The sequence below is a fragment of the Equus przewalskii genome, chromosome 7 (assembly GCF_037783145.1).
Source record: "Equus przewalskii isolate Varuska chromosome 7, EquPr2, whole genome shotgun sequence".
Classification (NCBI taxonomy): domain Eukaryota; kingdom Metazoa; phylum Chordata; class Mammalia; order Perissodactyla; family Equidae; genus Equus; species Equus przewalskii.
In genome coordinates this window covers 55673022-55685304 of record NC_091837.1, presented here as the reverse complement: position 1 = coordinate 55685304, position 12283 = coordinate 55673022, and the positions used below count along the sequence as shown (strand labels likewise).

The following is a 12283-nucleotide window of genomic DNA, read 5'->3' as shown; positions in this document are numbered from 1 at the left end:
TTATTTTTTGTATATTTGTTACAGGTTTTTGTTTTGAGGAATATAGATGGGGTTCATATATAGTAACCTATGTAAATGACATATATTAGGTTGATGGTCTCTTATATTTTAACTCTTAATAACAGCCCTACACTTTTACTCCACTTCGTCCTCCCCCCCCCCGCCATGTTTTATGTTTTGGATATCATATTTTACCTCTTTTATTTTTGTGTATCCCTTAACCTCTTATCATGGATATAGATAATTTTAGTATGCCTGTCTTTTGGCCTTCATTCTAGCTTTACAGGTGGTTAATCCACCACCTTTACTATATATTTGCCTTTACTAGTGATATTTTTTCTTTAATAATTTTATTATTCCTATTTGTGGCCTTGCCTTTTCCACTTACATAAGTTCCTTTAACATTGTTTGTAAGGCCAGTTTAGTAGTGATGAAATCCTGTAGTTTTTGCTTATTTGGAAAACTCTTTTTTTTTTTTTTTAAGATTGGCACCTGAGCCAACAACTGTTGCCAATCTTTTTTCTTCTTCTTCTTCCTTTTCTCCACAAGACCCCCCAGTACATAGTTTTATATTCTGGTTGTGAGTGCCTCTAGTTGTACTATGTGGGATGCTGCCTCAGTATGGCTTGATGAGCAGTGCCGTGCCCACACCCAGGATCCAAACAAGTGAAACTTGGGGCTGCCAAAGCAGAGTGTATGAACTTAACCAGTCAGCCATGGGGCAGGTCCCTGGAAAACTCTTTATTTCTCCTTCCATCCTGAATGATAACTTTGCTGGGTTCAGTGTTCTTGGCTGTAGGTTTTTTCCTTTTAGCACTTTACGTATATCATACCACTCCCTTCTAGTCTGTAAAGTTTCTGCTGAGTCAGCTGATAGCCATATGGAGTTTCCTTTGTATGTAACTTATTGCTTTCTCTTGCAGCTTTTAGGCATCTATCTTTATTTTAATTCTTGACATTTTTAATTATAATGCGTTAAGAGATTGATTTCATCTCTTGTGATGACTTTGAGGGGCTCAAGACTTCAGTGGAAGAATTACTGCAGATGTGGTAGAAATAGCGAGAAAACTGGAATTAGAAGTCAAGCCTGAAGACGTAAGTGAATTGCTGCAATCTCATGATAAATCTTTAGTGACGAGAAGTTGCTTCTGATGGATGAGCAAAGAAAGTGGTTTCTTGAGATGGAATCTGCTCCTGGTGAAGATGCTGTGAAGATTGTTGAAATGACAACAAAGGATTTAGAATATTACATAAACTTAGTTGATAAAGCAGTGGCAGAGTTTGACAGGATTTACTCCAGTTTTGAAAGAACTTCTGCTGTGGGTAAAATGCTATCAAACTGCAGTGCATGCTACAGAGAAAGCATTTGTGAAAGGACGAGTCAGTCAATGCAACAAACTTCATTGTTGTCTTATTTTTAAGAATTGCCACAGCCACCCCAGGCTTCAGTAACCACCACTCTGATCAATCAGCAGCCATCAGTATCGAGGCAAAACCCTCCACCAGCAAAAAGACTACAATTTGCTGAAGGTTCAATTGATGGTTACTTTTTTTTGCAATAAAGTATTTTTAAATTAAGGTGTGAAGATTTCTTTTTTAGACATAATGCTTTTAAACACTTAATAGACTACAGTATAGTGTAAACATAACTTTTATGTGCACTGGGAAACTAAAAAATTCCTGTGACTCACTTTATTGTGATACTCAATTTATTGTAGTGGTCTGAAACCAAACCTGCAATATCTCTGAGGTATGCCTGTACCTGTCCCACCCTGAACCAGTCCAAGATCTTGCCTTGGAGATAGATGAATTTGGCTCATATGATGTCACACTGGTCCTTGACCGTGAGACCCCCACTCCAGCGATGCCTAAAAGCTGCCTCTTCTAAAGGTGCTGACAAATTGGACACAATGTATTATTTATTGCTTTTCTTCTTTTGGTATTAGGAATTCTATTATATTTCCTGAGGTTTTTCTTTGCTTATCCTGTTATCCTGGTGTACTCCTTGTTCTCTGCCAAAGTGTATACCCCTATTATTCTGTGCCTAAAGGAAAATCTTGTAGAGGTTACTACTATCTGTGGTATTCTAAGAATTAATGAAAATTATTACTTTTTTCTAGGAGGCAACTGCCTCATATCAATTGACCACTTGACCTTCTGGGGAAAGGACTGCTCACTCCCTAGTGCCTCCTCCTACTGCTCTCCATCCAACTTTCCACAGACCATCCAGACCTGTAGTTCCAACCATGACCTCTACAACCACCCTTCTCCTGAGTTTTACAGAGAAGGGAAAGATGGAAAGAGAAAGAAGAATATTTATGATATTTGATAATTAATAAACACAATAAAAATGGAATGTTTTGGACCTTTACATTAAGACAATAATGGTTATTCCTGAGTGAGAGGATTACAAGTGATTTTATTTTATTTTTTCATCTGTGTTTTCTGATTTTTCCACAATAAAGTATTAGTTGAATAATAAAAACAATAAAAAGTAGGAGTTTTTGTGGGTGAAAAGATAATGATTTTATTTTCATAATGTTAACTGGGATATTTAAGTTATTGTCTTCAGTAGCTTCTATGCATACATAGTATTGATGCCTTTCAGGGTAAAGGAAACCCAAATCTCTCTACTGTGCTCAACACTAGAGTAAATATGGGAAGAAAATCGATGTAAAGGACTTTTTATCTAAATCAAAACTACTCTAAGTTTAAGCCCCTTCTCTGATCTTTCTCTTGCCTGATTCTTTTAATTAGCCATTAAGTGCTTATATTAGCAAAAATATTTTTTATTTCTAGGTAATGGGACTATACAAACAAGTTCATGAAGAACTTGAAGAAACTATAGAAAGCCGCAAAACTGCCAAATTGAATGCTATACAACTTAGAGAAGAGATGGAAAAGGATATTGCTAATACTAAAATAAGCATAGAAGCCTACAAGTAAGAATTTTTCACAAATACTTATAGCATGTAGAAGTAAAATATTAGTTAAAAGTGTAATTTATATTCTTGTATAAAAAATTCAGATAAAGAGAAAGAAAAGAATCTGAGTTACCCATATTTATCTTATCATCAAGTTTATATATAAATTAAAGTACCTATCTTTTACATATGTAAATTACCTGTGTATAAATTCCTAAAGCACTATTTTTCTGTGTCCTTTAAAGCTCTTTGTACAAAATGCCAAATTGCTTATGGATATGGCATAACAATATACATCCCTGCTATCTATGTGCAAAAGTGACTTTTTTAAAAAAAAAATTTCCAGCATGGGATATTATTAGAAACAAATTATATAACCTTGCGTTAATTATAAACATAGCGTCTGATTAACTTCATTTACTTGATTTCTAATAAAATGGAATATTTTAAAATATGTATATAGACATTGTATTTTGCATATTAGTAATTGAAGTGGTTTTTATTACATTTCTGATGTATTTGTGTTTTATGATACAGTAGTCCCCGCTTATCCATGATTTCCTTTTTCACAGTTTCAGTTACCCACAGTCAGTTGCAGTCCAAAAATATTAAATGGAAAATTCCAGAAATAAACAGTTCATAAGTTTTAAATTGCATGCCATTCTGAGTAACATAATGAAATCTCAAACCATCCTGCTCTGTTCTGCCCCGGAGGTGAATCATCCCTTTGTCCAGCATATCCAGGCTGTATGCACTGCTCGCCTGTTAGTCACTTAGTGCCATCTCAGTTATCAGATCGACTGTGGCAGCATCACAGTGCTTGTGTTCAAGTACCCCTTGCTTTACTTAATAATGGCCCAAAGTGCAAGAGTAGTGCTGCTGGTAGTTTGGATATGCCAAAGAGAAGTTATTGTTGTTAATATTTTACTGTGCCGAATTTATAAATTAAACTTTATCATAGGTATGTATGTATAGGAAAAAACATCGTACATATAGGGTTCAGTACTATCCGTGGCTTCAGGCAGCCCCTGGGGCTTTTGGAATGTATATCCTCAGAAGATAAGAGGGAACTGCTGTATTCTTCTTATTCCTCTTGTTGGCTTTATATTCTTTATGGTTCTGTGTGACCTAATAACATTTTTATTTATTCAAATTGATCAGTGATTTAGTATAGAAAAACTCATATTCATTATGGAGCTAGAATCAAGTAAATATAAGTAAAATTAAGAACACAAAATTTATACATAATCCTATGATCTAAAAAATATCCATTTATTGAGATGTTTATATTTCCTTATGTCCAATGTCTGTTTCAATGTGTGCTTAAACATTATCTATTATTTAATAAATAGATCACTTTTATAACTCACCTGATTTGTTATATATTCATTGTCATTCAGTTATGTATATTTTCTAATTTTCATTATGATTTCTTCTTTGACCCATGGGTTATTAAGAAATATAGTTTTTAAATTTCCATGATGAATTTCTAGTTTTTTATTTCCATGATGAATTTCTAATTTTCTAATTATCTTTTTATTATTGCTTTCCAGCTGAATTGTATTTTGGTGAGAGAATATTGTATAATTTCAACCCATTGGAAATGGTTGAGTCTTAATTTTTGGCTAAGTGACATGGGTTTTTATTTAAATTTTCATTGTGTACTTGAAAATATTCCTGGTGTACTTTACTTATTGAATGTATTGTTCTTTAGTGTTTTATTAGGTCAAGTTTACTAATCATGGAGGTTAATCTTTGTATATCCTTGCTATTTCAAGTGTGGTCTGTGGACCAACAGCGTCAGCTTTACCTGGCTACTTGTTCAAAATGCAGAATCTCAGTTTCAATTCAGACCTATTGAATGAGAATCTACACTTTTAAATGATAAGGTGATGTTTGAGAAGCACTATTTCATAACATTACTGATTTTTACTGGCTTTTTCTGTTAAATATTGAGAAAAGTGGGATAAAATCACCCACTTTGATGGTGTATCTATCTACATCTTTTTATTTTTTAAATTCTGTCAGTTTTCGCTTCCCATATTTTGAGGCTCTCCTGATCAGGTTCATACAAGCTTAAAGCGGTTACATCTTCCTGGGAGATGATTAACTTCTTTCATCATCATGAAATGACCTTCTTTGACTCTTCAGTACTTTTTGCCTTAGCTTTCTTTTGATATTTGGGAAATATTTTCAATTCTTTAAATTTCAATATTTTTGAGTCCTTCTGTTTTATATATTTTATAACCATCGTGTAGATATATTTTTTTTATCAGTTTGAAAACATTTTTAAAGGTGGACCATTAAATGCATTCACAAATCACTAATATATTTGGATTTAAACTACCATTGTATTTTTCTATTTGGCCCATTTGTTTTATTTCTTTTTCTATTTTATTGTCTTCTTTCACATTAGTTCTTGTTATCATTTTATTTTTCCTTCCTCTTGTTTGGTGGTTATTATTCTTTTCATATTCTTTTAGTAGGAAATCCTATTGATCACCACATGCAAACTTACATTGCCAGACTACTGACCAAGGAGTTGGCCTGGGGTTCGCTGGTTTGAACCCATGCATGGCTTATCAAGCCATGCTGTGGCAGGCATCACACATAAAATAGAGGAAGATGGGCACAGATGTTGGCTCAGGGCCAAGATTCCTCAGGAAAAAGAGGAGGATTGGCAACAGATATTAGCTCAGGGCTAATCTTCCTCACCAAAAAAAAAAAAAAAAAAAGGATTATGTTGACCATTTGACTCACTGCCATGCAGCTAAGCTATATTCTTCCTTTGGCTGTTTTTAAGATCATCTCTTGGTTTTGGAAGTTTATGAATTTTATTTTTAAGATACTCTAGGTGTGGATCAATTTTTATTTATTCTTTGGGGATTTGTTAGTCTTCTTGTCTCATTGAAACTACATACTAGAATTTTCTTTATCCTTGGGTATTCTCTTCAAACAATGCCTTGGTTCGATTTTCTTCCTATTTCTTCTAGAACTCAAATTAGGCATATATTGTTTTTTCTCATTGCATTTGCTATGCCCCTTGATTATTTTCTACATTTTCAAGCTTTCTGAAGAATTTCTTCTGGCTTATTATCCATTTAAATAATTCTCTTTTATTCTGGGTCTAGCGTGAAGGCCATAAGAATGAACCTCACAGACCTCCAACTACAAAAAATGCAATTGACCAAGGGGCTCTGATGAGCAGCTTCTTGTTAGAAGCTTTCAATGACCTCTGCCTCCTGATATTCTCTCCCTTGTAAAATCATTCCCCTTGCATGCAGGCCGGACCCAGTGAGTTGCTGCTAATGAATTGAGTAAAGCAAAAGTGATGGGATGTCACATTTATGTTTAGGTTATAAAAACTGTGACTTCTGTCTTGCTAACACTCTCTTTCTTGCTCTCTTCCCTATTTGCTCTGATGAATCAAGCTGCCGTGTTTTGAGATGCTCTGTGGAGAAGCCCACATAGCAAGGAAACAATCCAGGCTTCAGTCCAACAACTCTTGAGAATCAACCTGTAACAACCAGAAATGTGATAGCAGGAGTGTTTTACTTACCTTCATCTGCTTGATCTATCATTTTCTGACACAAATATTTTAAAATCTTATGTTAGTCAATTTATTTTTATAACTCTGTCAGTGCTCAATTTATATATTTCTAGGCTATATTAAGTTCATATGAGTTCATATTTTTCTATCTTGATAGTGGATTTTTATATATATGCACGTATATACACACATGCTATTTTAATCTCTTTAGCATTTCATTCCTCAAATTACATTTTTGTTTGATATTCCAAAAGATTCCTCCTGATTAGAATTTCATTGGCAGATCTTATTTTATTTCTTTAGTTAAAGTCTTTTTGTTTGGTTCTATTTTAGGTTGATTCTTCCAGGGTGCATAGGACTGATTTCTGTGCTTTTGTGTAAAACTGATCATTATTTTCTTAAAAGATGTGTTCTTTTATTTTTATTTATCTACTATTATTGTGAGGCTTGGCCGGCTCACTGCTGCTGTAGGAAAGCCTTCTCTGAGACAGCTGGGGAGATCTGGCTACACTCTGTTTCTCCAATCTGTTGGAAATGTTCTCATAATAGGAGAGGAGGAGAGCAAGCAAGCACAATCACACATGGACTTCATACGCCTCTGCTTATATCCCATTTGCTAAAACCCAAATAACAGTGGCAAATCAAATGGCTATGCTCAAAGTCAGAGTCAGAGAATCTTACAAAGTTACACAGCAAAGGAAGTGGATACAGGAATGGGTGAAGAATTGAGACCTTAATGCCCTCAATTTTCCATTCTTTTTCTGATTTTACATACCTTGAAGCCATCGATTGTTTTTCTATCCCTATTTCTATTTCAATCATTTATCTATCTCTGGATATATACATTTGCATATATATTCAACATTTCATTCTTCTATCTGGCATAAAACAGATCTTAGCTACTATTAATTGCAAATACAACATTCTCCATCTTGTAACATTTTCTAAAATTTCTCCTTCCCAGTTTTTAATATAAAAATTAGTTGGTGGCTTTTACAACTAATATTTAAACAAACATGAAGACACATTTTTATTAATTCCTGTACTCACTTTTATTCATTTTATCATATAACTTCCATCTTTATTGATTTTCTTCTCATTCAAGAATATTTTTCAAAAGTTATAGGCATTAGAGGAGTCATAAATTATTTATTAAATAAAATTTTCAAGATATGTTTCATTGTCCTTCACTATTTTTTAATTTGTTGAGAATTAACTCACATACGGAAACATGATTATGTGCGCTAACAAGAGTACAGACTGATGACTTTGTTAAATACGTATACGCTCATGTAACCATGCCCCAGTTTAAGATATAGAAACTTTCCAGTGTACCAGACGTTTCTCCTGTTCTCCTTTCCAGTCCATACCACCTCCTCAAAGAGATAATCTTCATTCTGACGTCTATGACTATAGTTAGTTTTGTCTGTTCTTGCATTCCAGATGAATGGAAACACACAGCATATATTCTTTGGTGTCTTGACTCTACTTTATAGTAATTATTAGCAAACATAGAGTGATTCTTCCCATTTTATTCTTCTAAATTTATTCTGATTTAGCAACTATAAGAATGATGATATCTAAACTAACAGTGGGGGCAAACCCAGTAGCAAATTTTTACATTGAAAAATTCTTAAAGAGCTGAGGAATTGGGGGCATCAACTTCTTCAGGAAATAGCGATAAGGAGACAAGTAAAGTAATACTTAGCTTCTGCCTTCCATGACACTGGGCAATTGTCCACTTCATAGTGAAAGGTTATAGTTTATTTTCTGGACTGGGGCAAATAGATACGATTGAGAGAAGAAAAATTAATTTCAAAAGAAGGAAATTTAACCAAACATACATTTTGAATGCTGCGGCTCCCAATCTCCCTGGCTTCCAGAATTCTCGTAGGGAGGCTTATACTCTTCAGACATGGAAGCATAAAGAAGAATCTTTTTCTTGCCTATTTGTTTGTTGTTTTAACTTTTGTTTCTGTAGTAAGGTTGTATCTTTCAGTTTCATTTGACTCTACTCCTAAAATCAGGTTTAGTGCATGAGAACCTGGGCCAAATCAATAAGCACGCCATATATTTACTGACCGTTGACATTTATTTTCTTGTGAGTTCTTATCTATCTTCTCTGCTCATTTGTGTCTTGGATAATTTTTCTATTCTATATTGATTTGTAGGATTTTATTGCTTTTTGATCTCTTATATGGGTTTCAAATAATCTCTCAGTCTATTGTTTTGTTTATGGTGTCTGCAAAAAAGTTGGAGTTATCTGTATTATTTGCTGATATTTCATGAAAATGATAATTTTGTCACTTTCTCGTTGTACTTTTTTCATAAACTGTAATACCATTGTCTAAAGAGACTTTTGTTTGGAGTTTGTTTTCTACCTACCAGATAAGATAAAAGATTATGTGGTTCACAGATTGGCACTGGTCTTCCTTGTGTAAAGTCACATAGGAACAAAGAACTCATTGGCAATGACTTCTCTTTAAATAAGCCCCGTGTTTTCCTAAGCTGCACTTTCCCTCATTTTACCTCTAAGACTGAGGGAGACAAACAGTAGATGAGGCCTTTAATAACGTGTGGTCATTTTACTTCTATATCTTCTTTTCTTTTTTGCTTGCCTTTCCATCCCTTTACTATCCAACCTGTGAATCAAAGATGCTTAGGTCTCTCACCTGAAATCCAATCAAAAAGTGATTTATTTTAAATAATTTGCAAAGCACTTTTCTCTCAATTCCTTTCCATTGAAACTATAAATACTACTGATGAGTTTTTTTCTCACTATTTGCTTCTTGATATCTAAGTGGTACTTTTCAGGAGTTGCTTTGGGACGAGAGAAATTTTAGGAGTAGACAAATTCCATTGATTTACATTAATAAGTCAGATGCTAATTTAAATATAATTTTAAATATAATTTTCCTTTCAATACGGATAAAATCAACTGTGTTTTGTTCCTTAGGAAAGAGATAAATAAACTTAGCCATCTAGGTGTTCACTACTCTACATCAATACACGAGATTTGGTCTAATATTGAGGAGAATGAAGAAGCAGTGACTGAAGTATTGAAGGAAACAAAGACATCAACAAATGAATTATCTTCTTTATCAAAAAAGGTGAGTTTTCATATTTAAAAACTTAAAAAATATTGATTTTCGTTTCAAGCCATAGTGATTAAAATTTACTCTCTGAAAATATTTAAATAGCAGTTATCCAGTTCTATGTCTATGTTGGTTTTCTATTGCTGCGTAACAAATTACCAGAATTTTAGCAGCTTACAACAGCACACATTTTTTTAAGTTAATTTTTATTGAGTTTATGATAGTTGACAACCTGGTGAAATTTCAGTTGTACATTATTGTTTCTCAGTCATGTTGTAGGTGCACCCCTTCACCGTTTGTGCCCAGCCCCCACCCCCCTTTCCCCTGGTAGCCACTAATCTGTTCTCTTTGTCTACAGGTTTAACTTCCTCATGTGAGTGGAGTCATACAGAGATTGTCCTTCTCTATCTGGCTTATTTCACTTAACATAATTCCCTCAAGGTCCATCCATGTTGTTGTGAATGGGATGATTTTATTATTTTTTATGGCTGAGTAGTATTCCACTATATATATATACACCATATCTTCTTTATCCAATCATCAGTTGATGGGCACTTAGGTTGCTTCCACATCTTGGCTATTGTAAATAATGCTGCAATGAACATAGGGGTGTGTGAGACTTTTGGAATTGCTGACTTCAAGTTCTTTGGATAGATACCCAGTAGTGGGATGCCTGGGTCATATGGTATTTCTATTTTTAATTTTTTCAGAAATCTCCGTACTGTTTTCCATAGTGGCTGCACCAGTTTGCATTCCCACCAGCAGTGTATGAGGGTTTCTTTTTCTCCACAACCTCTCCAACATTTGTTACTTTTTGTTTTTGTTATTTTTGCCATTCTAATGGATATAAGGTGATATCTTAGTGTAGTTTTGATTTACATTTCCCTGATGATCAGTGATGACGAACATCTTTTCATGTGCCTGTTGACCATATGTATATCTTCTTTGGAGAAATGTCTGTTCATGTCTCCTGCCCATTTTTTGATCGGGTTGTTTGGTTTTTTGTTGTTGAGTTGTGTGAGTTCTTTATATATTATGGAGATTAACCCTTTGTCAGATATATGACTTGCAAATATTTTTTCCCAATTATTGGGTTGTTTTTTTGTTTCAATCCTGTTTTCCCTTGCCTTGAAGAAGCTCTTTAGTCTGATAAAGTCCTATATGTTTATTCTTTCTATTGTTTCCCTTGTCTGAGAAGACGTGGTGTCTGAAAAGATCCTTTTAATACTGATGTCAGAGTGTACTGCCTATATTTTCTTCTGGAAGCCTTATGGTTTCAGGTCTTACCTTTAGGTCTTTGATCCATTTTGAGTTTATTTTTGTTAGTTGTGATAAAGAATGGTCAATTTTCATTCTTTTACATGTGGCTTTCCAGTTTTCCCAGCACCATTTGTTGAAAAGACTCTCTTTTCTCCATTGTAGGCCCTCAGCTCCTTTGTTGAAGATAAGCTGTCCATAGATGAGTGGTTTTATTTCTGGGCTTTCAATTCTGTTCCATTGATCTGTGCACCTGTTTTTGTACCAGTACCAAGCTGTTTTGATTACTGTAGCTTAGTAGTATGTTTTGAAGTCAGGGATTGTGATGCCTCCAGTTTTGTTCTTTTTTCTCAGGATTGCTTTAGCAATACAGGGTCTTTTGTTGGCCCATATGAATTTTAGGATTCTTTGTTCTATTTCTGTAAAGAATGTCATTGGGATTCTGATTGGGATTGTGTTGAATCTGTAGATTGCTTTAGGTAGTATGGACATTTTAACTATGTTTATTCTTCCAATCCACGTACATGGAATGTCTTTCCGTCTCTTTATGTCGTCATCCATTTCTTTCAGGAAAGCCTTGTAGTTTTTGTTGTATGGGTCTTTCACTTCCTTAGTTAAATTCACCCCGAGGTATTTTATTCTTTTTGTTGCGATTGTGAATGGGATTGTGTTCTTGAGTTCTTTTTCTGTTAGTTCATTATTAGAATATAGAAATGCTACTGATTTATGTAAGTTGATTTTATACCCTGAAACTTTGCTGTACTTGTTGATTATTTCTAAAAGTTTTCCAATGGATTTTTTGGGGTTTTCTGTATATAAGATCATGTAGTCTGCAAACAGTGAGAGTTTCACTTCTTCTCTCCCTATTTGGATTCCTTTTATTCCTTTCTCTTGCCTAATTGCTCTGGCCAAAACCTCCAGTACTATGTTGAATAAGAGTGGTGATAGAGGGCATCCTTGTCTCATTCCTGTTTTCAGGGGTTGGTGCTTAGGTTTGCCCACTAAGAATGATGTTGGCTGTGAGTTTGTCATATATGGCCTTTATTATGTTGAGGTAGTTTCCTTCTATCCCCATTTTGTTCAGGGTTTTTATCATAAATGGCTGTTGGGTCTTGTCAGATGCTTTGTCTGCATCTATTGAGATGATCATGCAGTTTTTATTCCTCAGTTTGTTGATGTGGTGTATCACGTTGATTGATTTGTGGATGTTGAACCATCCTGTATCCTGGTGTGAATCCCACTTGATCATGATGTATGATCCTTTTGATGAATTACTGAATTTGGCTTGCCAAAATTTTGTTGAGAATTTTTGCGTCTATGTTCGTCAGTGATATTGGCCTGTAGTTCTCCTTTTTCGTGCTGTCCTTGTCAGGCTTTGGTGTCAGCGTGATGTTGGCCTCGTAGAATGTGTTAGGAAGTATCCACCCTCCTTCATGTTTTGGAATAGCTTGAAAGGT

At 34.5% G+C, this 12283-nt stretch overlaps 1 protein-coding gene across 6 annotated transcripts in view; it reads left to right on the top strand.

Annotated features, from left to right (window-relative positions):
* CCDC178 (coiled-coil domain containing 178) overlaps positions 1–12283 on the top strand; it is a 394579-nt gene that overhangs the window by 89777 nt on the left and 292519 nt on the right. For all 6 annotated transcript variants that reach the window (XM_008518186.2, XM_070627548.1, XM_070627547.1 and 3 more), the window contains 2 exons: positions 2800–2942; positions 9431–9584. In XM_008518186.2, the coding sequence (XP_008516408.2) occupies positions 2800–2942; positions 9431–9584 (297 nt within the window). The remainder of the gene's footprint in view (positions 1–2799; positions 2943–9430; positions 9585–12283) is intronic.